General features: G+C 40.6%; 1 protein-coding gene across 1 annotated transcript in view; it reads left to right on the top strand.

The window, feature by feature from the left end:
* lpp (LIM domain containing preferred translocation partner in lipoma) overlaps nucleotides 1-26,779 on the top strand; it is a gene marked incomplete at its 3' end in the record, with an annotated part of 156,042 nt that overhangs the window by 84,240 nt on the left and 45,023 nt on the right. Inside the window, exon 6 of the mRNA XM_083888080.1 lies at nucleotides 4,940-5,539. Within this exon, the coding sequence (XP_083744206.1) occupies nucleotides 4,940-5,539 (600 nt within the window). The remainder of the gene's footprint in view (nucleotides 1-4,939; nucleotides 5,540-26,779) is intronic.

The raw sequence follows: 26,779 nt of genomic DNA, 5'->3' as shown, positions 1-26,779 counted from the left end.
ATCATATTTAATGTGGCTTATCTGGAACTATTTTAAGAAGAACATAGATATCCTCAATTGCATGACTGAACTGAGGCTGTCAGATTTGTTAAATGTGACTGTTGTGCCTGATCGTACACAGACAAGCTGACTGACGAACAGCAAAGGGGGGAGATTAGTCCGTGTTGACTGGGGATTCTTTCATGGTCAGAGTGTAAGTGCTGAAATAGACGGATGCAAATGGACTCTCGAGCCAACACTTGAGAGCAATGGCTTTGTACGAATAAATAGCAGAAAAAAAAGTTAAGAGGAAAATATCCAAGGTCTAAGATGAGTCTGAAGAGATGCAGAACTTCTTCAGGGTTTCCCCCCAAGCTTGTGTTTAAAAAAAAGAAATCCCCCTACCCTTGTGGTTTGAAATGCAAAGTTAACAGATTTACTCAGCCCCCTTCCAGGCTTGTATAGTCTCTCCTAATCTTTTTTAATGTGTCAAAAGGTTTTCTTGAGAGCCTTTGTGAAATTTCACACTTAAGTTGTTTGCAAAGTCGGTCTAAAGCACAGCACAGAGTGAGGGTTAACTTTTCCACTGGGGTTCGGGAAAAACTTTTTGGAAATTGTGTGCATGTGTACTGTTTGTTCATGTGTCGGGGGGGCAGGAACATACAACAGCATGTTTACATGCGTATTAGAAGTCTGATTTTAGTCAGACTAAGACAATAGTTTTGTTTTCTGAGTGTCCAAATAGTCCAAATAGTCGATAATTAGATTCATAGTCTGATTACTCCTGCATGTATACAGTTAAAGGGACTGGAGTCAGACTTCGCATGCTGTGCATGCACCAAAATGTCTTCCCCGGTCTTTAACCTGGAAGTTGAAGAATGTCAGCATGATCCATCTCAGCCTGTTTGTTTGTCTGTGACGTAAAAGACTTCTCCATTGTGACTTTTGCATTCGTGTTCTGACTTTTGCGTTCGCACTCTGACTTTTGCATTTGCATTGTGACTTTTGCGTTGTGGCTCCTGCATTCACATTGCAGCTTTTGCATTCGCGGTGAGTCTTCAAGGCCAACCTAAGCGATACAGCGCCAACTATGGAGGCGTAGTCAGGCGTACACGGTTAATAAAATTAATTTCTCCTCGGCATATATACTCAGACTTTGCAAGTCGTCTAATTGCCTGACTCGGCCGAGCTATGGCAGCAGCTCGACTAAGCTGTGTATTAGTGAATTACTGTTTGTGAGTTAATTACTAGCTGTGTTACTAGCAATATATATATATATTATTGTTGTTTTTATTGCTTGAAATTCAATTGTAGTTAATGCGACAGAAATATTGCACTTAGGAGCCTAATGAGTCTAATCTGGAATTGTCACATAACCCTATCTGAAAACAACCACTGTTTTCACCAGACAAACGCAATGCCTGTCTGAATCAATGCTCTCCTAAACACACAGTCTGCAGTCAAAGCTAGGATCCTGCAGGTTATCACGGTCCTCATAAAACCAGAGATTCAGCCCTCTGTGGCCTTGGGGCCATGTTGCCTCCATTAGCTTTATTGCTCATTTGTCTACCAGTGAATACGTTTTTTTTTTTCAGATTATAAAACAGCATGAAGTACAGTGTATCCACATATACCATGTCTGACATTTTCTTATAATGTCTCAGCCTGTAAACAGGAGCACCTGTTGTCCTTGTTCAGCTTATGTTACAGTACAAGCTGGTCCTTTTTTTCTCTCACTGGGGCAAACCATTAATTTGTTCAATGAACAACAATAGCCACATTGTAGCAGACCAAACAAGATAGTCACATGTCTCCTAGAACTAACACCAGATAAAAACGTCTCTGTGGTTTTATTGCTGAAGTAACATCAGTCACTGGAAAACAATTCCTCACTAACTACCAGAGATCACATGCTGCTTCTTAACCACTTTCAGGTCTTTTTAACTGGTCTGCACGACTTGTTGGGCCTGATTTTGTCATAGATTAAAAGTGTAGACCGCTAAACAGCCAACATTGTTACTATGATAAATCAAACCCTTTGCGTAAGAGAGAATATTGAGCTCCATTATAACAGACGTTAAAATACAGTGGTGTAAATAAACCGAGCAAAGTCAGCTACAGACTTTTCACAGGAGGCAAATGTATTCTCAATAAGATCATTCGCTCTCATCATCCCCCTCTTCCTCACATATACTCTACACACTGGTATAGTGAAATTAGATTAAGATAGGAGCCGGAGATAAGGCGACTCTAATTATTATAATTTTCTCCAAAATTCCTCAGCTTCACTCTGGTCACATACCCTGGTATATACACTACCGTTTGGGGTCACCTACCTCTAAACACTTATGTACATATTCCATTAAAAAACAGTTGTTTGCAGCTAGAATAGTCGTTTACCACATTAACAATGTATAGAGTGTATTTCTGATTCATTTAATGATATATTCATTGAAAAAAAGTGGTTTTCCTTCAAAAATGAGGACATTTCTAAGTGACCCCAAACGTTTGAACGGTAGTGTGTACAGCAGAACAGCATTTCTGATTCTCCTCCATTACCACCAGAGGAAGCTGACGTACGACTAGTGGTACACGTACCACAGTTTGAGAAACCACGGACTAAAAGTAATTTATTCACCATAACAAAGCGATACCTGCCTGTGTGGACTGGGCCACAGTTTTAGGGGCCCTTTTTTTAGAACCTGTTGCAACACTGATGCAAAAGAACGGGCATTCAGATCACAGAGTAGCAATTACAGAGCCTCCGTTCCCAGTATTACAAGTTTTTGTGCTGTCAAAATTATATTTTAGCAGTTTTTTTTTTTAAGGTAAAATGGACCTGATATATTTTTAAGTTGGCCTACATAAAAGAACAGCATCGCATCCCTTCAAATCGAGCCAATATAATATTTTCTCTTCATAGCACTAACACTATCCTGGACCCTTGGTGATGATCATTGACAGGTCAAAGACAAACAGCTACTCGAGTGATAGTTGTATGAAAATCTCCAGCACGACTCAGACATTCTGCTTCTGATTTTTATGCGTTTGATTAGTTTCATCACCCGCAGAAGGACTGAATCCATTCTCTTAATGTAATTTGTGGAAAATGTACCATGACAGTGTAATTATTTTGAGGGGACCAATTTGCATTTCCAGTGCTCTGCTAACTAAAATGTTACAGTCTGTTCCAAGGCCTTGAAGATAAATTAATAATCTGGAGTATTTAAAACCCATGAACTATTCCAATTAAGTAATTTCACTTCCTAAAGGCCAGACTGGAGATTTTTCCCATACATACGAAGACAGACACACTTTTTAAGTAAACACTGGGGCTAATCAGTGAGACAGAAATCTGAGTGAGAGCAGAAAATATTTTTTGGAGCTTTTAATGGTTCCTTAGGGGCTTCCCTCTGTCTCAGATTAGATGGGATTTAGACAAAGTTGATGCATACACCTCTTTTACCAAAGTTTTATTTCGTAGGTTCACTGACTTAACGTGTAATACTATCAGGGATGAAAAGCACAGTAACATTTAAGAGTTTTTCTTCACTTTACGCGAGGGAATTACAAGGGGAGTGCAGCGGAGCTGTAAACCACAGCTATTTGTGACATTTCTCTGAAGCAGGCTTTGATCAGCTTTAAAGGGAAATCGATTGGAATTGTTGCTCTGCCCCAATTTAGGAGACATCTCATCAAAACTGAGTTGCAAAGGGTTTAAAGACTACAAGTGTTCATTTTTGTTCCCCCAGTGCTGCAGATTTAGTAATTGACTCTGATTTTTGGCTCCAGGCAATAACCTAATAAGGCCATCCAAGGTTAATGATAGACCCTTTTTAGACTGGCTGGATGTCTGACACCGATATGTAGTGGTTGTGAAAAACAATTATTACTTACATGAGAAGACACTCAGGGCAGAAGCCTCTGACATCCGAGTGAAACCTGTTATTAGCGACTGTGTTTAAACCACAGCTTTTGCTTGCACATCCAGTGTCGTCGTTGGACGTGAGATCAGAGCGCCTCAGTCTTTCAGATGTCGGAGTCATAGCAGCGGGTCGCATTGCTGCTTTGCGGCCGTCTCTCCCCAGCAGCACCAGTGGCCGCAAATCTTTGTGATTTAACGTCTCTCAAATCCAAAACAGCTGGAGTCAGCACAAGTGTCATGTGCCATTGCCAATCTGCTATCATGGCGTCCTCTGCCAAACAATTTATCCCTTCCCCTCCTGCTTTATTAGCCATAGATTATGGGTGATTGCAACAGTGTAGATGCCTCTGCTGTCGAGGTAGCCTTGTAATTGAATCTGGGGAGGCAGAGGATAATGATTTGAACATAAACCACGCTATCGTTAAATAGCTATACAACCATTGTAGTTCCAACTTTTAACCGGATTTGAGCAAAGATTTTACTTCATCATGTTACTGTAAGTTGACTTGACTTTGTCCCCTTGTTTTGAGACTTAAAACAATGACTCCCCGAGTTCTTATCTAGAATTAATGCCTGTTCAGACTTGGTATTATTAACATCTATCTTGTGAGATCTGATCTCATTTGAATAACTCTTAGAACAGAAACAGTCTTAATGCACACACACCGCAGCCTGAATGGCTCCTGAGAACCAACCACAAAACCCACATATTATGTATTTCATGCTGCTACAGCGTGAGTAGAGGTTTGATTCACTCGGCTCCTCCAGACTATATTCTTTCTCTCTCTATCTGTCACTCATGCCATTAAACACATCGAAAACACATTGGGCCAATGTAGTTCCCATCTGATTTACTTTGTGTTGATATTGTTCTTTTTCCAAATGTAGCTGTGCTAATATGCTAAATTAAGATGTTAAAAAGACATACCTGCTTATAAGGGATATTTTCTTTATGTGTTAGAAAGTTGGCTTTGTTTTAAGTGTGTAGTGTAAGTTTGTTTTTAACCAGAGCACATGCAATCTGCTGTTTTTCAGAACTCTGGATCCTCCGCAGGCTCTACTCCCAACGCTCCCGTCACTGGTTACAAGCGGATGGTCATTCCAAATCAGCCTCCTCTTACAGCCACCAAGAAGTCAACACCCAAACCTCAGATTCCTGGGGGAGGCTCTTCCACCCCTCCTTCCTCTGTCAGCCCGGCGGCCAAGCCTCAAAGCCACATGGCTCCTCAGCCTGTCCCGGCATCCTACGCGACAGCCTCAACCCCAAGCCAGCCCACCTTTAATGTCCAGGTGAGGTCGGCCCAGCCCGGCCCTCAGCATCAAGCCCCAAGTGGCCAGTATTTTGGTCAGCAGCCGATTCGCAGCCCTGCACAGGTGCAGTACATGCCTGCACAGCCCAAAGGTCCCGATTTCGCCTATGGACCACCACAGCCTGGCTTCTCCCCGATGGGCCAGGGTGCATATCAAGAACAGCACCACCATCCGGGCGTACCTCAACTAGCTGGGATGAGCTCCAGAAGGCCTGAACCTGTTCCCACCCAAGCATACCAGCCCGCTGGCCCCAAGAAGACCTACATCACAGATGTGCCGTCAAGCTTGACTCCCTACATGTCGAGTCCAGCTGTTCCACCGAAGGTAAGAACATTTAATTGTGTGCACAACACACTTAATTAGATGGTATTATTCAATTTTAATGAATCAGAATTTAGGTAGGTAAGAAAAACACAACAGTTCTTGTCCACGTTCATTGCTGCATTATTTTTGATATGCACAACATGGCAGAAATCAATTAATTTCATATATATTCATCCTTTTTGCCACTTTGAAGCACTTCTCATCATGTGATTTGGTTGCAGTAGACTCAGAAGAGTAGCCCGAGCATTCATCTCCCCGGTCCCTAGCTTCCATTTCCTTGGGAATCCAGAGCCGTTACCAGGCCAGCTGGGATGCTTTAATCCCTCCAGTGTGTTCTAGGTTTGCCCCGGAGCGTCCTCCTAGTTAGATATCCCTGGATTACCTCCACAGAGAGGAGTCTGGGAAGCTCATTGAACACATGAACCACCTCAATTGGCTTTGGTGAAAAGCATAGCGGTGCAAGGTTAAGAGACCTCTGCTTATCTCAAAGGAAGGACCCAGACGTCATGTAGAGAGAAGTGGTTTTCACCCTCTGTAGTTGAAAGTGTGTGACTGGTGATGAGGGATGAAACACAGATTGATTTAATCAAATTCTCTAGTGTTGACATTTGCTCCTTCTTCATACAGTTTTTGCTTGAATACTGATTTATATATCACGTACCATTTTATGACAAACACGTCCCAAAGCGTTGTGAATAGTTTGCCAGCAACGTGCTGTGAATGGTGAACCACGGCCTGAAGAGGTGGAGATGTCTTCTTGTGGACTAAGGAGGTCACTGGTGTTGTCGTGTTCTGGGGGCCGAGTCTTTGCTTGTCAGCTTTGTATATTTTTAGTATCTCTATACTGTTCAATAATGTAGAAATGTGTGTGTATGTGTGTGTGCCTGCACTATATATGCATCCATCTGTACTGCATCAGACGGCAATACAGTGGGGAGCTCCTCGCCGTCTTTCATTTAAATGCTTAGAATAAACAGTTGTTTTAACCTTTATGAATTTTTGAAAGATCGGCTCTGTTGGGGTTTTACACCATCTGATTTCATTTGTCTCATAAAAAGTAGATTGTATTCAATACACTGTATTTGCCCACCGAGCCACTATATCTATCCGTCCGTCTGTCTGTATATCTATTGTTACTTGTACACAAACACGTATATTATGTCACAGTAGACCTAAATATGCAGTATTTGAGTACCAGTAGTTGTCACATGCATGCATTCCAGACCAAATCAAAAGAAATCATGACATTTATCTCCCGTGTATATTCAGTCCAAACCCTTTTGCGGCTCATAGAACTTTCCATCGCGGAAATGTCAGGCCAGCGTCACTCTGGTCTTAACGTTTTCTTCGTCTATAGGCTTTTTGGCCAAAGAATGAGAGTTATTTAAAAGTGAAACCGCAGGGTTGCATTCAGCTGAACACCTTGACGTGCTTCCTGCCATTACAGAGCGGTTCATTACTTGTTCCTGCGCTCTAATGGGACTCGTCATCGTGGCGTACATTACACATTTTACACAAGGACAACCTGAAAATCTGAGCTGTCAGGAAACATACGTCTTGCATGGATTGTGAATACAATACAGTATATGATACGCTATACATGGTCCACGATACCAATAATACGATTCTGTGATCATCAATATATTGCAAGACAATCATATAGTGATTCATCACGATTTCTCTGTTTATTTTACAACATGGAGAACAAAGTGCATAAATTCTATGTATTGAACGTGGATGTAGCATCTCTTAACGTAGCTTTCTGTTCCATTATCCCTCTTCTTCGACCAGGTAACTTCCGCCCAAGTTTGGGCGTACAAATACAAACATACACACCTGAACAAATTGTAAAAGTGGAGAGATGGCAACAGTAAATAGAGTTGTGGCCCTCTAGAAGTAAACATAAGCAAACAACAGAGAGAGTCATGTACATGTTAATAAAAGACATTTCAGGCACTGTTACTTTAGAGCGGGTTTATTAAAATATAAAAAATTTGCTCTGGTGCATCAATTATTGTATTACTGGAGGAAGGATGACGATATATCACCAAATTGATTTTTTGGACCCACCTCTATTATTTAGTGGTATTTGATTCCTGATATCTCTGTAGGCAGAATGTTGCATATTGGACCTTTAAATATCACCTTTTTTTTGGAGCAGAAGACTGCGTTGTGTCCACCCTCAAACCTTCAAAACCAATGCAAGATGTTGGATGCTGCCCTGTACCTTTTTATAGAAGAGTATGTGATGGAGCAGAATGAGCTGAATCGCTGTCATCTCTTAGAACATCGTAGTGAATGCCACAGAGACTTGTATTCTCCTTTGTATAAACAGCCGTCAACAATCTCTGGAAATTACAAGGCCTTTGAGTTTCCTTTAATTCAAGGATTTTATGCTGGTTCCAAATACAAACTGGGCCTCTCGGCCTCTGGGAATAGCTCATCAAGGACTGTACTTAACTAAATACAAATTAGCTCCAGCATTGCGAGTTGAGTATCTTAAAAATAAGTCTAATTATATTTGTTCAAAACAAAAGTCTTGCATTTTGCTTGAAAAGCTCGCTTTGGTCCCAGTATGATGCATTATTAAAAAACAAAAGGTGGCGTTTAATAGATCCACGAGTATCTCTTTGATTTAAGATAAAAGCAAATCACTACTTTTACAGATATAGCCCATAAACTATATATATATGTGTGTGTGTGTGTGTGTGTACATGTATATATTTAATTTCCAAGGATATAATGTAGTGTAGCAGGATAATGGGCTGCCTGTCCTTCCCCTCCGTGTTTTACTCGTACACTTTGAAACGTACAAACTCGCTGCTGCTCCATTTGCACACATTCATCAAACTATGATTCCAAATGATTCTGCCGTGTGGCGAACGCCGCCGTGCGTTTGACCCACCTGACCCTACTCTGACATATTCAAACCTTCGCTCTAATCCGTTCTTTGTTCGTTTTATGCCAAGTGTAGCTGATTTTTTTTTTAATGCCCAAACGGACTAGAAACGCCATGAAAGCCAGATTAGAGTTAAACCAAAATCTGTCAACTCTGTCTTTATGATCGTCACTCTGCTTTACCCCCAGTGTCGTGACATGTTCATAACCTTATACAAATGCTTTAAAAAAAAATCTGCTTAAAATGAAAAAATAAAATGCCTCTTTTCAATCTGTTATATAAATAAACCAAAAGGAAGTGATTATGCATTTATCACAATTATCAAAATATTATCTGCAGCTATCCAGCAGCATTAGTGGTGCTTTTTAGATAAAACCCAAGACTTTCTCAGTGTGATTTTTGATTGAGGACTTTATTAAAGAGATGGTTTATATAATTGAGTGCATTCATAGAGGGTCAGTGTCATTAGAAGTCCAAGATGATGAAACTCTTGCTCCAGCTGCCCTCCACATTACCCCACATCCTCCTCACACGTAACATGGAGGTAGGAGAACATCTACAGGCTCCGAGGACGTTCAATTACCCAAATCAACCAGTGTTTGATGTCTGTTATGAAACTTAACTTAAGTGGCTCCCGGTTAACGCGCACACATTTCCATGAGTCTCTCTTTAGTCTTTCCCCAAAAAACGGGAGGGAAGCTAAGCTGGATGATGACTTGTATTATGGCTGATCTTGAGTGACGTTTGGCAGGGGGAGGATTATTTTTGAACTGTTCAATCCCTGCAGCCGGGTTAAAGCCCCCTCGAAGGTCAGTGATGGTTTCAACTGTCAAACGTGTCGGAATATTTGACATTTCTCTGCCTTCCAGTCTTGGCCACTGTGACCTTTGACCTGGACCAGAGCATTTCCATATGGCGCTATCAGTATGGCATAAACACGTATTCATCTCCATAACTAGTGCATGGCTGTACTGTTGTTGTTGGTGAGTTCAGTTTGTTATATGAACATTATTCCTGAGTCTCTGTGACATATTAGGAGGATTTTATGGCCAGTTGCTTTAGATTTATTCCATAATGCTCCTTTAAGTCGTCAAATTGTGTTGTATTCTTTTGTGGCGACCCAGACTTTTGTGCCGCCCGCTGCTCATCTCGGTCAACTAACTCTCAATATATTCTTCTGTGGATGGAAACTTTTACAGATGTTTTTGAAATCGAAGTGAAAAAAAAAACCTAACCAAGCGTTACCTCACAGTAGTTACACTTAATGCTTAAATGGTGCGAGTTGTAGAGCTGAAAAATGCAGACAAAAGCCAGTTACTTGGTGTGTGTTAGTGGGTTTTTGACCAGTGGATAAGAGTGTCTGGGAGTCATAAGTCACCTCTAAATGATAGGCTCTTTATTTGACATTATTAGATAAGGCGCCCGGGCTCGACATGGCTGTTTAATATACTGGGACCAGGTTAATTGAAGTGGATGACATTCTTAGGCATCTAATTCACCATCAACAAGACAAGACATAACCAAAAAGACTTCAGTCGACGAGGGAAGACATGCACATCAATTGTCTTTAACATTACCTGTCAGTTAAAAATATGCCCCAGAGGTTACATACAAATATGGAATGAGAGAAGAAAGAAAGAAAAATAAAGGATTTGACATTGACAGACAATTCTGGGTCCACTACCTGGAAACTCCCACTGATAATAAAAGACTTGTGTTTCTTTCTTTCCCCGCTCTCTGCGTCCGTCTAAAAAAGTCATTTTATGGAGCTGTTCCCTCATGTATATGAGTGACATTTCTATTTATGCTTTGAAAGACAATCAGGTGTGAACTCTCGCTGTCTTTACATCATGTCCCCCTCCTCAGGTGATTGACCCCAGCCACCTCAAACTCAGGAACTACGTGCCGCTCCTAAAAAAAGCTTTGCCGTCTGAGTGCAGGATTACTAACTCTGCTTTAGATTTCCAGATCGGATTCTTCCCCCGGTGCCGAGTTTCCACGTGTAACTACAAAGGGAGAGCCTTGGGCTTCAACAAGATGAAGATGATATCGTCAACTCCGTGCATAGATGCACCTTGAACCGTTTTGCATCACACAACAAACAAGTGGATATTTTAAGCCGTATATTGACAGTCTGGTATCCCCACAATGGCCCTGCCTTTTAAACCAGCTCAGTTCAGATCAGTGATTTAATGCAGTCACCAACCTTTCCTCTGACCCACTGATCTATTTTTCATTTATTTCACGGCATCAAATAAAACGTAGCATTGAAGATAAACATCCACTTCGTTTTTGTGCACTCCTGGGTGCAAAAAATTGTTGAAGTGAACAATCTGCACAGTTTCCCCCTGGCTGCACCAAAAAGAAATGAATGATTCTTTCACATTCCATAAAGATTCTTCTATTTTAGATAAAGCACAGTAGAAGAAGTCATTTTAATTCCCATCATTTATCTAAGCATATTTCTTTGTTTGCTACTCAAAGTCTGTCAAATGAGTGTGTTTTGGAGCTTTCAGAAAGAAATGACACCACTGAAGGAAGACAGTGTGTCTGTGTGTGTGTTTGTGTGTGTGCAACCAATGCACCTCAAAATGACATATTCTTTGCAGTTATAGCTCAATTATATTGTTTCTACAGTGCAATTACAAACACAATGACTCATGATTTTTTTTTTGGGGGGGGGGACAAAATCACACCCACTCACATCAAAGTAGTGAAGTTCCACTCGCGAGTGACTCTGCTTTTACTATTTTGTCTTTTTTTTAACCCTTTTAACAGTTCATGAAAACACAATAGAGAAAAAAAGCACAAATGAATCATTCCCTCGTTTTTACCTCACAGTAGGTGAACTGCTCAAGTAAAACAAATCTCTTACTTTCATTAGATATGCAAAGTTGTGATGTTGATATCAATGGATACTCAAGGTTCTGATATTGGTATCAATAGATACTCAAGGTTGGGATATTGATATCAATAAATACTCAAGGTTGTGATATTGGTATCAATAGATACTCAAGGTTGGGATAATGATATCAATAAATACTCAAGGTTTTGATATTGGTAGCAATAGATACCAAGGCTGTGATATTGGTATCAATAGACACCAATGCAGTGATATTGGGATCAATTGATACTCAAGGTTGTGATATTAGTAACAATAGCTACTCAAGGTTGTGATATTGGTATCAATAGATACTCAAAGTTGTAATATTGGGATCAATAGATATGCACTGTTGTGATATTGATATCAATAGATACTCAAGGCAGTGATATTGGTATCAATGGATACTCAATGCAGTGATATTGGTATCAATGGATACTCAAGGCAGTGATATTGGTATTGATAGATACTCAAGGCTGTAATATTGGTATCGATAGATACTCAAGGCTGTAATATTGGTATCGGTTGATACTTAAGGCTGTAATGATGGTATCGATTGATACTCAAGGCTGTAATATTGGTATCGATAGATACTCAATGTTGTGATATTGGGATCAAGCCAACAATAATATCTACACTCAGGGGGACAACTATAACTCAACACAACAGCAGCTAGTGTCTTGCTACTGTTGCCCCTTTAGGATCATGGATAATGGATGACTACGGTTTCATTCATTTACTGACTAAAATGCTGCATGCATACCAATGAATCCACCAATGTGGTCATCATTTTTCAAAAACCTTGATGTACAGTATGTCATGTGTAATGCAGTCTTTGATTAAAATAAATACATCCATGTAATGAAAACCACAGCAGAAGGTCAATCACGTTGACTCCATCTGTAAACACAGACTGACTTCTGTCAGATCATTATCATGCCTTTAATGCTGCAGCAGACGCCAGGTGGGCATGTGCATGCTGATTCTGTTGCTGATGTTTTGAAACCAGTTTCTGTGAGGTTTCAAAACATCAATAGTGAGTTGGGAGTAGTGATTAACTAGTGAGCCTGGAACAGAATCTGTGAGGTGTACAATATCTGTGACAGCAGCCTAGAAATATTTTTAAAGGGCCATTCGTGAGTTGACGTGTCTATAGTTTCACAATGTGTTTACACAGCAAATATACATTCGAGTGTATGGACATAGACTGTACTTGAAACATGTAATATTTTGATTGGCCATTAGGAGGTGAATCTGCTTTTATGTACATCTACGAGAAAATAAGCCTACTTTTCACTCGATTTACGACATAATTAAACATTTTCCTGCAGAGTTTATGGTCTCAATCATTAGTTTTGGGTCTTCTTCAGTAGAGCATAGAGCATCGTTTCGTAAATGATGGCCTCATTTAGAGTCACATAGACAATAAAGCAGGGCTATAGTGTGATTGAAACATGGCCAAATGGTGAGACCTTGGACGCTCAGTACGATCCGCCCCGTTGCTTCCTCTGATTTTAAAAACCAAGGGCTAAACTGCAAAATGGAGTAAAAACAGTCCTCCCTGTTTGCTATAATTTGAGACAAAAAAATGATATGAAAGTGTAAACAAATATTTCACACATCTTTGCCAGAAGATCCATATGCAAGAGGAACTGAAAATGTATGACAGACAATTGACATTAGTCTTTCATTAAGCCAGTGTTTCCAGATCCTGATCCTTGCAGGGAGCCACTGCATGTTTTAGATGGTGCCCTGCTCCAACACACCTGATTCAAATGGTCAGCTCGTCATCGAGCTCTGCAAAAGCCTGATAACAACCCATTTTATTTGAATCAGGTGTGTTGGAGCAGGGAAACTTCTAATCCTGGTCCTCAGGGACCACCAGGATTAGAAGTTTGCAGAAACACTGCATTAGGCAAATAGTTTTAGACAGTGAGAAGCCATCTCATCCAGGAGTGACCAGTCATACACAGCTTGGTTGAACTCTAATACACCAGCGATTTGCTTTTGCTCTGCAGTCATGTCTGGCTTAACTTGATGACAAGAGAGAAGCAACTTTCTAGCAGCTTTTGTACACATCATCAACGTGGAAGAGCAGCTGTCCTGTGGTTTGGCTGTTGTTTCCATTTTAAATGAAGCGACTTGCTCCACTGAGTTTCCCCAGGCAAAAGTCATTAGACGCCATCACTAGACAGCCATCGCTCCTAGAAAACGATAACAAAGCACATTTGTTGACACGTTTTCCGTCGCTCTGCATACAGCATCGGAATTATTATTATATTACCACGCTCCCTGGAGGTGGGCGTTGACTCCACCTTGTCCAGACTCATACTTAACCCTTCTGTGATGTTGTCACTGACAGGATTTGGCATGCATACTCATTACCATAACTCCTAGACCGTTTGTGACATCTAGAAAATTCCAAAAACTACAGACTGCCGATCCTTTCGCCCGATGTCAGCTGAGATTGGCACAGAACTCTGCGCGACCCTCATGTGGAGGATAAAGCAGTAGAAGATGGATGGATGGATACTGCAAAGCAGAGAAATAGATCTTAGCTTCTCAGTACTGTAATTCCTAAATGGTTGAATAACTGCCAGATATCGAAAGTGAAAGTTATCGTGGAAAAAGGAGCAGAAAGGGGCAGAAGCACTCACTCATTGAACATTTTTTGACAATTCTACTGATAAATATAAATCCAGGCGGCCTCATTATCTTGATGGTCATAAGAGGGTTAATCTCAAATGAGATTGAGATGCAGTCTGGTGGTTAGCCAGGCTAGTAATAGTGCAGATCCAAAACACTCATCAATGACATAAAGGCTTCTCATCATTTATATAAAAATCTAAAATAATGTTTACTAAAATCCATCCTCATTAGTAACTTAAGTAGTAGCTAAATTCCCTCCCCGTTCTTACTCATGTTCCATTTACGAATGCTCCAACTGTCAGTTCACATCAGCTGGCTGACTTATAATAACTTCACTGTGTGACACTGATCTGTGATCATCTGGATTCTGATGGCCTTTGCACCTGAGCAGACGAGTGGACGTCATCAGCGCAGAGCTTACCACCAGGTTCTTGGGCGTCACGCGACGTTTCATGGTGGTCCACGTGGAATCTGGTTACCAAACCAAACCAGACTAGATGTCAGTTCAGTAGACCCGATCCTTGAGGTCAGTGATGGAACGTGGATCTTCCATTACGAATGATCCCCTCCAGTAGCTGATGTGACAAATCTCCAACACAAGTACAGCCACAAGCCACATGAAAAAGTGTTTAGGCCCGTTAAGGTTAACAGGGGCAGTGGCAATAAATACAAATGGTTTCATGTTACAGTGGTCAGTGTTAATGGTCAGTGTTGTGGTCTGGCCTGTACATATATGGAAACATTAAATTTTTTTGGGACATTTATGATGAAATAAGGAGCATTTCAATCATTAAAAACCTCCCTTATGTCAAGTTATTTAGCTTTTATTTGTTAAAACCATAAGTGGACTCCTGCATGAGTTAAAGAATTACAAATTAACAGAGTTTTCAATTATTCATTAGTGTTAATGACAAAATCTTCAGTACAAAAATTACCATACTTACTATAAGATGTGGAAAACCCATGGTTGGAATATTAAAGGTGCACTGTGCCATTTTTTCTGCTCAATGAAAACTGATTATTGGTAGCTTAGGGGTTGCGACATATTATTTGTTCATTAATTTGCTTCTAAAATATGTACCAACCATTTTGATAATTGATTAATTGGTTTGAGTTTTTTCCTGTGATTTTAGCTTCTCACATGTGAGCATTTCCTAGTTTCTTTTCTCCTCTATGATGATAAATAAACTCAAACTTTTTCTGACATTTAACAGAACAATCAATTCATTAATGGACAGAAAAAATCAACAGCTTTATCAGTCATTAAAATAATTATTAGCACTTGAAGTTGACCCTTTTAAAGGCCAGCACGGCCTCTCTTGCCTTCTCACACGCTAAACCAAACTTGCATTGTGTTGCTTTAAAGCATCAGTGTGGAGGTTTTTACTGCTAATAGCATAATGGCTAATGCTTTTTATGATCACATTTTGTTTGCGCTGCGCAGCATATGTTTGTGCCTGTGGTTTCAGGCTATTCAACAGTTGGTGGTGGTAATGAGCCAGCGAGCAGAGTTAACACTTGTAAAGGCAAAATTAAGAATGTAAACAAAAGAAGTTGCCCACTTAACTCGGATGTTGTGCTGCATCACTTCTCACAACTGCCATGCAATGTGTTACTGTTTTGTCTACACATCCAGACCCTCAATACTTCTGCAGGCACACACAATAAAAATGGATTCATGGATTCATGGATTCTCATTTTCTAGCAATCAAGCTATGGTTCATTATTTGTTTCTGAATAAAGTTAGGTGGAAGAAAGAAAACAACAAAAAACAGACAATTTTAAAAAAGAAGAAAAATGTTGTTGTAGCTCCTACAATAACGTAGCATGAAAAGAAAAACAATTTTATTCTGAGTGCATGGAATCACTCTGAATGAAATGATTTTACCTTTCTTTCACCAACCAACTTGTCTGAATCTTAATAGAAAGTCAGAGTGAGGCATACATTGCTGGAGAGGTGATGATTGGCAGACATAAGTGAGCCAGTTCTGGAAAAGTAGCAGTGAAAGTGCAGCCAGAATTCACACTTCCTCGAGAGCGTATGACGAACAGTGTTTTATGGGCGGGGCTTTGACACAAGGGCCCCAAGAAGAGGCTGAGGTGTTGTGTAGCTTGCTGTTGCTAACTCTTCTAGACTTGCAGACCCTAGCTTTAATCCTGACTCGTAAACAATCCAATTCAAATGTATTTATAAAGCACATTTAGAAACAACAGTTGACCAAAGTGCTGTATATACAGGTGCAGTTCTGCCATTTTATGTATGTAGATGTATGGTTGATCTCACTTAGGCATAAAGGGCTTTTTATTCACATTGGGGTTATTTTTTAAATTAGCTGTTGATTGTCCGGTTCATTCAGTCAATGGTAACACCTCAGAAGATCAGAAGTGTTTGTCACAATAACTGCTCATAAATAACAGCCCTGTCTGCCACCCTGCTCTCGGGGCCGGCCCCCAATGAGACAACCTGCACAGCTGCTAAATAACTGGCCGGATCGATAGCTGTCATCGCAGTTCACTGAGCCCCAGCAATGTGCGATGTCTGAGGGAGGTTTGTGTCGCTTCTCCTCTTCTCACCCTCTCCTCACTGGCCTGTAGTAAAGGGATGCAGATGGGTTCTGCAGTCATTTATCATTCCTTAAATGCAGGTCTTTTATGAATCTGTGGCACGCTGGGTGACAGTTATAACCCACTTTTTCACTTTATGTCTCCGAAAAAACAGGAAATTCCTTTATATAGTCGCTGTGTTATAGAAGTAGGGCTGAACAAATTAGGGGAACCTTTTTCTGACACGCACTGCAGTCGGATTGGCAATATATTTTGTTTAATGTCGAGCTTTAGTTCCGTATTCAATGTGCAATAGAAAACTTAGTGTGCAGCCATCAAATAATAACTTTTAAGAGTGGCAGAAATTGAGAATACTATGGTTATGTTTGTGTAAGTGCAGAATAGAAAAAGCTTTTTACTTCAGCCTTGTTCTTTAGGCAATGACTTTGCTTTATGGAGGCCTCAGCATCCTGAGCGACCTGGATGGATAAATCAGTCAGAGCATGCATTTCTTGATTTTAAGTGAAAGCTTTACGATGCAAATGAAGAGCGGCTTCGACCGCAAGATTCCGAATAAAAATAAATGCGGAAACGGCACAGAGAGTGGAAGTATGGGGAGTCCTGCTAGAAATTATTATTATTAGAAGAAGAAGAAGAAGATGTGTTAACATCCTTTCTGGTATGTGAAGGCCACTGTGGTGTTTTAGGTGGTGTTATTCGAGAAGATTTTAGTAATTTCCTTGCTTAATGTTGGCGATTAACCCACATTTTCAGGATTTTTAAGTCTTTTTAACTGACTACAGTTGGCCATCGTTCGCTTTGATTCTTGTGTCTCGTCCTGTGACGGCACTCTGACCAACCTCGCCTGAGCAGGTACTAAATAGAGTACCAGGTGCTATCACTAATGGAAAAGCAAAATAAGTCGATTAGCATGGTTGAAAACACGCCATTATTCTTACACACTGGATCTTCATAGAAATGAACTGCCTCCAGTACATGTATTTGATTTTTATGTGGCATAGAGAAATCAAAAATCGGACAAATATCATATAAGCTGTGACTGTTTTAATGATAATTACAAATAAAGTAAGTTTAATATGAAAATAATAGGACTAAAGGTACTTAATTCAAGTATAAACACTACGTCAAATGTGGAGCCTCATGTTATGTCCGAAATGCCAGCCTTTCTGATTTGCTAATTGCGTTGTTTAGACTGCATTCTGATTTGTAAACAATTCATTATTCAGGAGCGCTGCATTTACACTGAACTACTTTACTAGTATTTACACCTAGTTTTGAGTGTAAAAACACAAGAGTTATTTAAAGAACTAACATAATTAGGTTCCTTTGGTTAATTAAAAAAAAAAAAGAAAAAAAAAAGCACTTGTCAACTGAGAGACACTGTTTGCTTTTGTGAGTAAATCACAGGAAGTATTCACAGGGAGGAATGAGATTGAGTCATCTTGGTTCAGTTAGAAAACCCACCTGCATAAACAGTGGCCCCTGCTGGCTCCACCCGGACATGGTCTCCTGTCAGGGTCAACACCTCCCTGCACACAAACACATTCTCTCTGTTGCTGGAGTCCTGCTGGGGGCTGGATTCCTCTCTGCCCGCCTCAACATCCACCACCTCTGTCCACAGAGGAGCTCTTATCCACTTCCTGGCTTCTCCCTCCATGAAACGTGTGCACTTTCGAAACATTTTTTCCCCTCTCATCAAGGACGAGTCTGTAGGTGGATGAGGCTCTCTCTGTGTTTCCAGGTCCTAGTTAGTGGTAGTGTTTGGTCAAGAGATTTCCTTCAGGGTGTCATTCACCTAAACCATTTGGCTGCTTAGGTGGAAAGGACAGGGATATATCATGGTTTGCCTGTGGATGCGAAATTACACAGGAGACGGAGGAAACAGTGCTGCAGAAGGGAAGTGCGCATTGCCAATACATTGATTTGAAGACATAACCTGTATGAATCTTCCTCATTATGTCCACCGCATGCGTTTAAACATAGGTCTGCGTCACCGCACGAGGAAACAGCAGGGAAACCTGCATCCTCTGTAATTCACAGGATTGCAGCGGTAGACAAAGAGATGCCAAATAAGTTTTATCTCCGTCCCAACAATTTGTGCAGTCATTTGTTTTTGTTGTTGTTGTTTTCCACATTGCTCGTGGCATACCCCCCCCCCCCCCCCCCACACACACACACACACACACACTCAGATTTTCAAATGTCTGTTTGCAGTGGGATGTGTCAGTTCCTAACAGATGACCCAGTTTCTTACTCACGCTCAGTCTTACAAACATTGAAAGGCTCCCTCTCTACATACATTACACGTCGGTGAATGCTCTGAAATCCATGCCTTTATGTGCGATCTGAATGGCTGTGGAAAATGTCATTTGTGGGAAAGGTTAATTTTTAATTATCGTCGGCTGCTCTGTACACAGCTGCTCTACAGTGGGGTTGTTATTTTTTCCCCTCTGCTCTTAATTGGAGCTGAAACTGCGTGACCTATTTTGTTTGCAGAGAATGTATACTTTATCTGTGCCTCCTCAGAAGGTGGCCTTGAGCTCGATTTTTTTTGCGGCGCAGGCAAATGATGATTCCTCTCCGAGTGTAATGCATTACAGATTACTCATAACCCGTTTAACGTTGCGAGCAGAAAATTCATCAACTGGATTACGTAAAGCCACGAACATGTGATTCCTCTCACAGACTTAACAGGTTCTTAAATTAAACATTCAGCTGCCAGAAAAATGACAAAGCAACTTTCCCACAAATGTTTTTTTTTCTTCAGACAGACCTCTTATGTTCGAAGTGAAATATCCACTCAGAGCATCTTGACATCACCTTAGTTTTCCCGTCTTTTATCGTGAATGTAACTCTCAGCTCGGTCAGGTCACTCATATGAATGAATCACAGTTATCTGCTGCTGTCAAAGGTCTATTTTGTTTCACAATGACATCGTCTCGACCAAAGCCATGTGAGGAAACTCTGCACACGTGCTGTACAGACGTAGGCACATACGTCAAATGCCTCACCCAGAAGGAGGGCTGTCACTTAGACCACACGTCTGATGATGTTACCTCCGTTGGCTTAGCTAACGGCTAACCTCACGGCCGAGTCTGCAGATTTGGGCATTGTTTTGCCATCCATGGTGTGAAACCAGAAACACTTTCACATCCTGCTTTTCTAAAGCACTGGTGCCATGACTGTCCACTCAGAGGACACTTTATGTTGCAGCCTCTGCTCCACTTCTAGGCTGTATATGTTTAAATTAATCATGTTTTTAAGATAAGAGTTTGAGCTTTCCCTGCCAACAGAAATAAAAACAATAATTATGCATATGTGAACACGCAAACACAGGTTTGCTCAGCCAATCGCTTAAACATCACACCAGTCTACGTGATACACAGGTACACGGCATATACCCACTACAAAAAGGCCAGGATTAATCGCTATAACCACTTAAAAATGGGCATTCATACATGTCAACTCTGTTTTTTGACACTCATGTAATTTGTTTTTACAAATGAAGAGTAGAAATGACTGTCGTGTTCATTAAAAATACTAGATATAATAAAATTCATCATGCGCATACTACTTTCTGTAGGTTATTGTGCTGCTGATCTGGCAACCCATGCTGACTGTATACCCATTACACTTAACCTAACCCTAATATAAACCGAACTGTAACCCTTAAAAAAGTCTTAAATCTCTTTAAAAGCCCTTTAAAGTTGTGCGATGTCCTCGCAAAGATAGAATTTGTCCTCACAGCCCCCTACATATTGCTAACCTAAGCTATACCCACAATTAACATCTTAATCTTAATTTCAACCACAGCCAGGACAGCCAGCATTTAATCCTGATTGCTGTTAGTCCCAAAAAAGTGAGTGTTTGTACTCGATAAAGTCCTAAAAGGTTACATAAAAGGAGTACAAACACACAAAAAAAAACAATTCCCTGCTTGCTCGCGATAATAGAGCCGTCCTCTTTAAATTGATGGCTCTCAGTGCGCGCAGTTTCCAAACGCATCTTCGAGTGATTAACCCTTATGTTTGATTCTAGACACACGGCATGCTGAAGACCCCTCTCTCTCCACACACGCACACACACTCACAGTGAAAGCATGCTGAGTCTGATCCAGAAATCCTTTCATTGTTTTGCTAAAACGAAGTGGCCTAAGCTGCTGTAATCACTCTCTCAGTGTTATGGCAATAAATGCTTTTTTTTTTTTCTTTCTCCCTCTCTCCCCTAAATCCAATAAAAAAATGTCAGTGCGTCATGAACCCTAACTAATGCAATCGTCCATTTGTTCTTGTTTTTAATTATTACTGGTATTACTTCTTCTAATAAGCCATTTCCTTTTTAAAAGCTCTGTGTCTGTTTCAAATAATACCACTGGGATTTTCGGGAGACAATAAGCCAGAATGTCAGATTGTGAGCTGAGTAAAGCCTCTCTTTTAAAGGCCCAAGTAAAAAAAAAAACGCTGTTCTATCGACACTTAAGTGCATTTGGTATTGTTGAAGTCCATCATCATTTAATCTGTGGATAAATGTGCGTGCAAGTGCGATTGTGTCGTTCTCAGGTTTGTGCTGATCGTGCAGGAATCACCAGGCTATTGTAAGAAGAAAAGACAATTGTTTTTGATGTAAGGTGCGAATGTTGCATTTCCCTTTCTTTCTTTCTGTTTTTGTTACAGGAGGTAGAGCAGAAGCTCACTGATGAGAGAGACGAGTGCAGCTTTTTTTTTTTTTCAAGCACAGATTAGTGTTGTTTTGCAGTCGTCTTTCACCGGGCACTCTCTCTCCACTGTGCTTTTACTTTTCCTCCCCATCTGGTTATCACTTTCAGCTCAGCGGTTTGTGCTGTTTGTCTCTTTGTCTTTTGCTCATGTCTTATGAACCCTGCAAAAAGAACAAAAATCTAATATACTGGTGTAAATATGAGGAGTGTATATGGAGTCTCCTCTTGTTTTTTGTGCGTGGAAATACAAACCACAATGATACTGCAGCTTGTGACAGCTTTGTTTGTGTCTAAGACGAATCAGAACCTGAACTCCTGTCCTCGCTCACACCAAGAGATGACAGTGAATAAAGTTTTTATGCAGGTTTTTTCTCCTGTTCTCACTGTGTATATGGATAAAAAAACTGTCCTGTGCTTCCATAAAATCAAAGCCAAGGTAACTCTTGAGATATTGACTCGTTTCTCTTTTTGTTACTGGATATTTTTATGTTTCTCAGACATCATCAGGTATAGTCGCTTATGTGGTATTGGTCACAGAAGTTCAAAGGTCACAGAAGTGTTGCTAATAAATAGCTCACCGAGTTCTGATTATCCAGTTTTGGACAATGATTCAGATTTTCTTAATTGAATATGCACAAATATACACTATCGTTCAAAAGTTTGGGGTCACTTGGAAATGTCCTTATTTTTGAAGGAAAAGCACTTTTTTGCAATGAACATAACATTAAATGAATCAGAAATACACTCTATATTGTTAAGGTGGTAAACAACTATTCTAGCTGCAAATGTCTGGTTTTTAATGGAATATGTACATAGGTGTATAGAGGCCCATTTCCAGTGTTCTAATTGCATTATATATATCTACATTGTGTTTGCTAATCGCGTTAGAAGGATATTGGATGATTAGAAAACCCTTGAAAACCCTTGTGCAATGATGTGACGCCAAACTTTTGAACAGTAGTGTAATTTTAATAACCTCACAACCTCCCATCTGATCTCAGGCCCTTGGGAACCTATGAACCTTTCATAATTTCTGATTTAAGCTCAGTATAGTCAAGGATTGTAACGATATCACAGTTTATTCGAGAGGATTTAAAGCAGAAATGGCTAACTGTTGGACATGACCTCATCATTGTGATTGTAAAACTGATTACAGCGTGTAATCCTGGAAGAAAAACATCTTTATATTGACGTCGTTTCACTGTAAGTCTTTATGTTATTCTATTGGCACCTGTGATGCTGGTTAAGCGGAAAAATCATGGCTAATTTAAGACACAAAAGAACTGCAGAGAGAGTTCCTGTGTGAGCAAACTATAATCCACCTGAAAACACCAGGGACACGGAGATCCTCAGTCACTTCTGCAATGTTTTAGACGGTTTCACGCAACAGAAACTAGTAAATAGAACAGAACAGAGTACGTTTTGTAGGTATGATGAATGCAGACGGCTCCATCAGTGAAGGAGAAATAAATAAAAACAGTGGCACACAGCCAGAAGATAATGCAGTCCATAGCCAGCAATAATACTATAATAATAATAATGATAACAGTAAATTTTGTGTCATATTTGAGTTTTTAGTATTAAGAACACTTTTTCATGCAAAGTACTAAGTGTATGCACCAGTCAGACATCATATTAAAACAATGTAATTATTTATACGTTTCCTTACATTTTGTTTTTCAGGTAACAATTGCTTCATGTAAATTGTTTTCATACACGGATAATTTTAGGACAATATCTATACATTTTATTTAACAATTCTCAGTAGCTTTGCTCACACTACAACCTGTACGCTCTTATGTATGCATTGAGGCATGTAGAAGAAGGGTGTTGATTATCTCTGTCAGCCCGATATCTGGATCCAGAAACGTTGCCCTTATCTCGTTAATGTGCTTTCATTAGTCGTGACCCGTGTCTCATCTCGCCCGTTATCGCTCCTGCAAATCTCTGTGTTTCTTTTGTTCTACACGTAGTCGGTGATGGATATGCAAATAGTACCCAGCTTCCTGTTCATTTGTCCTCCTTTGTTCCACTTTGCGCTGACAAAGGTGGTGCTTCAGATGCCCTGAGAACAGTCGTCTTTCCTGTTCACACTCTGTCACTGTGGAAGCAGGAAAGACAGAGGCCAGGGTTTGGTCCTTAGCCAGGACCCACGATGCTGTCAGGGCATCAGGTGAGAGCATGTACCGAGCCCTACACTCCCACTCCCCGCTCCTCGCTTAATCACTTCTGACACAATGCCAATTCCACAGTGGGTGGCTCGCACACAGCTTTATTCATAGACGTGGCAGTTGGGCAATGATCAACTCTGACACTCTGCTCACCTTTCAGCGCGATGCTACGTCAAGCAACGCTGTGGTCACTCACAGACACTTGTGTTGCTCTCGTAAACCATTTGTCAGGCGGATGCCATTTGGTGGTCCATCAGCACACCTTTCATCGGCATCACAACCGACAGCCTCTCCGCCGTTAAAAAGCACAGGGCAGATGACCTGAAACTGTAAGACTGGATGTAGTGAGAACCCAGTCACACAATGTAAGCACCAACTTCAATGGAACTGCGAGTGAGTGTCCTGAGGGTGAAGGCAAACAATCGACTGAAGTGAGCCAGGCATAACTGAAAAAAATCACGTCTGCAGCACGTACAACTATAGCTGCTGTGCGGTTACCATTGATGGCTCTAAAAAAAAAAATCAGAACGAGAACTGTGAAGCAATCATAAAGCATGCAGGGAAGCAATTTCTTTCTCTTATTCAAGTGAAAAATTATTCTGTGCTGTCACAAAAGACTCCCTAACAAGGTGCTTTAAACTCTCTGGCAGTGCATTGCTGTGGGGTGTCAAAAAGTGGATAAGGTATAAATGAAGCTTAAACTCAAAAGTCTGTTTCTGGTAATAGCGGCATTTCATTCCCCTCTACAATGCGCTTTTGATGTGGAGCTAAGATTAACAGTGTTAAAGCATTCTCTTCACTGTCTCAAAACGAACAACACCTGCATAATGAGCCGAGCGTTGAGAAGACGAGCGTTTTTTCTTTGAGCTCCGCCAACATCATTGCACACCTATTATCGTTTCTTTATGTTTTATCAGAAGTCAGCCATGTTTAAATATAACTCCACTGACCCCTGTGTGTTATTTAAAAAAAAAAAAAAAGTTGTGCAGGTGACAACGGAGGAATATCCAACCAGTCCGGAATGTTCCTGAAATAAACCGTCCGAATTCTCCGTGATGTGATCCTGGCCGTTCACCAAGCTCGAGTAACCGAGGAGGGTGAAAGGTGCCAGGGAATCCTGTGTCAGGGAAAGATTTCCACATTGAACGTGACGATCCCTTTGAGTTAATGAGGCCTATAGTGTTTGCTCTTTCATTATCAGCCTGATGCATCCTCAGCCAGGCCGAGCTCGAGTCATGCCTCATAAAGTTTAGACTCTTCCGTCATACGCTGTGGGACGGACAGTAAACAGAGCTCGGTATTTCATCCCACTTCTGGAAATCAACATGTTCTCACCAGATATGAAACAGTTGCATTAAAGGGCATTTTTTTTCACCACTTGGTCAAATGAAGAATAAACTAAAAGTCGGATTAAATTAAATATTAGATTTTTAAAAAATATCTTTTACTCATAGAACTCGACATAAAGACAGTAAAAAGCAGTGTAGGGCTTTTATTTTCTTTGAAAGAAGGGACTTTGACGTCAACTTTTTGTCTATTTTATTTTGTGGGATTGTCTTTTTCTGTCCAGTATCTGATATAAATGCTGACTAACATATTTAGGTAACACTTTAGATTAGGGACCATATATTCACCATTAACTAGGTGCTTACTAACATATAGAAGCAGCATACTAGCCCTTTATTAGTAACATTAAGTATGCATGTATTAACACCTTATTCTACCTCTATTACAACAAGAATTAAGATTTTTCCTACTTATGGTGTTAATGCATGCGTAACATTTACTAATAAAGGACTAGTATGCTACTTATGCATGTTGGTAAGCACCTAGTTGATGGTGAATACGTGTTCCCTTATCTTAAGTGTTACCCATATTTATTTCTGCAAAAAAAAACAAAACAGTTTATTTTTTGAGTGAAGTGGCCATTTAACACTTCTAATCTGTTGTTTAACAAATACATGTGTTGTTTGAAGCCTGCTCTGATACATACAATGAGTCCAGATCATATAAATTAAGCCATCGTGCAATAGGATCTCTCTCCTTTTGAATACAAAAACATCACTCAATCTCCTATCGACTGCTCTGATTCCTTTATGTGCCGCGGTTAAACCGCACATAAATTAGTCCAAATCCAGACAGGCATCTAACGTTCTCCGAGATCCCAGATGTCACAATTAAGAACACCTCAAAGGTCAGCTCAGATCTTGGCTTGCGTTACATTATTGAAAATCAAATCTATTGTAAAGATCTGGCTGAAGCCCAGATTTGGAAAAAGGTCACCTGAGTGTCACTGATTTCTGGAAGAAAAAAAAAAGCCCGTCCGTGCTGCAAGAATTGAGTCAAGTTCAGGCCTCTGGGATGTTTGTAAAGGACTCGCATACCTGTGAGGGGATTGCGCCATGAGCTAGGGAAGGGGGGGGGTCAGTTGTAGACTGCGGCTCAGCGGATGATTGGCAGAAAATGTCAGGCGCGCCGCATCAGCCTCGTACAGACGCACAGCAGGCAGATGCCAGAGACTGCATGATAAGAAGGAGCACAGGCTCACATGAAAAGAAAGGAGGAGACATCTTCATAGAGTTATGTCATCCCTCTGAAATCTCACAGATTAGGCCTCAACATGACTCAAATCTTTTGTTGCTCAGAGTACGCCTGAATGACTATGTCCTGACCTCTGACCCCGACGCTCAAGACTTTAAAAAGTAGCTTTCTTCTAATGCATCACCTCCTCTGCCTTTCTTTCTGTTATCATTATTTTCCAAACACAAGGATTAGTCAGGGTCACAGTTTTGTCCACATGCTTGAATTGCACAGAAGGTTATGTTCAACCTTCTGGGCTCCACACCGCTGGGGCCTGAGCCAGGGTCAAATATCTCAGAGGAGAAAGGCAGACTAAAGTCTACCCACTGCATGTTAATTACAGGAAACATGTTTTGTTTGACCTTGAGACATCCTGAATCTTCCTGTGTTATACAAGTCAGGTACTTGTGAGATATTATTAGACTTTCAGATCACCGTCCGTGCTGTTCAATTCGGATTCATTAGAGCTCAAATCTGTTGAGTTTCACATTCATAACAACAAGTCTCCTGCATCAGACTTTCCTGTGAATGTGGCTGCCCTTTTCAAAACGGTGCTTATGCATACATTAATACCTTTTTCGCGTGTGTCATCAACAACAGAAAATATATTTGTCAGACCACTTGTTATTGAAGAGGGAGATGGGGTGGAAATGAAAGCTGTTACAGCAAATTGTTGGGTGATATTTAGCTTTAGTTCTGTGCTGCCGGTGCAAGTCGTCGATGTCGATGCTCAGCAAAAAGTATTTTTCCGCCCCTTTATTCATTCCATAGTTCTCTC

This window comes from Microchirus variegatus, assembly GCF_963457635.1.
Source record: "Microchirus variegatus genome assembly, chromosome: 4".
Classification (NCBI taxonomy): Eukaryota; Metazoa; Chordata; class Actinopteri; order Pleuronectiformes; family Soleidae; genus Microchirus; species Microchirus variegatus.
This window is presented reverse-complemented; position numbering and strand designations above follow the sequence as displayed.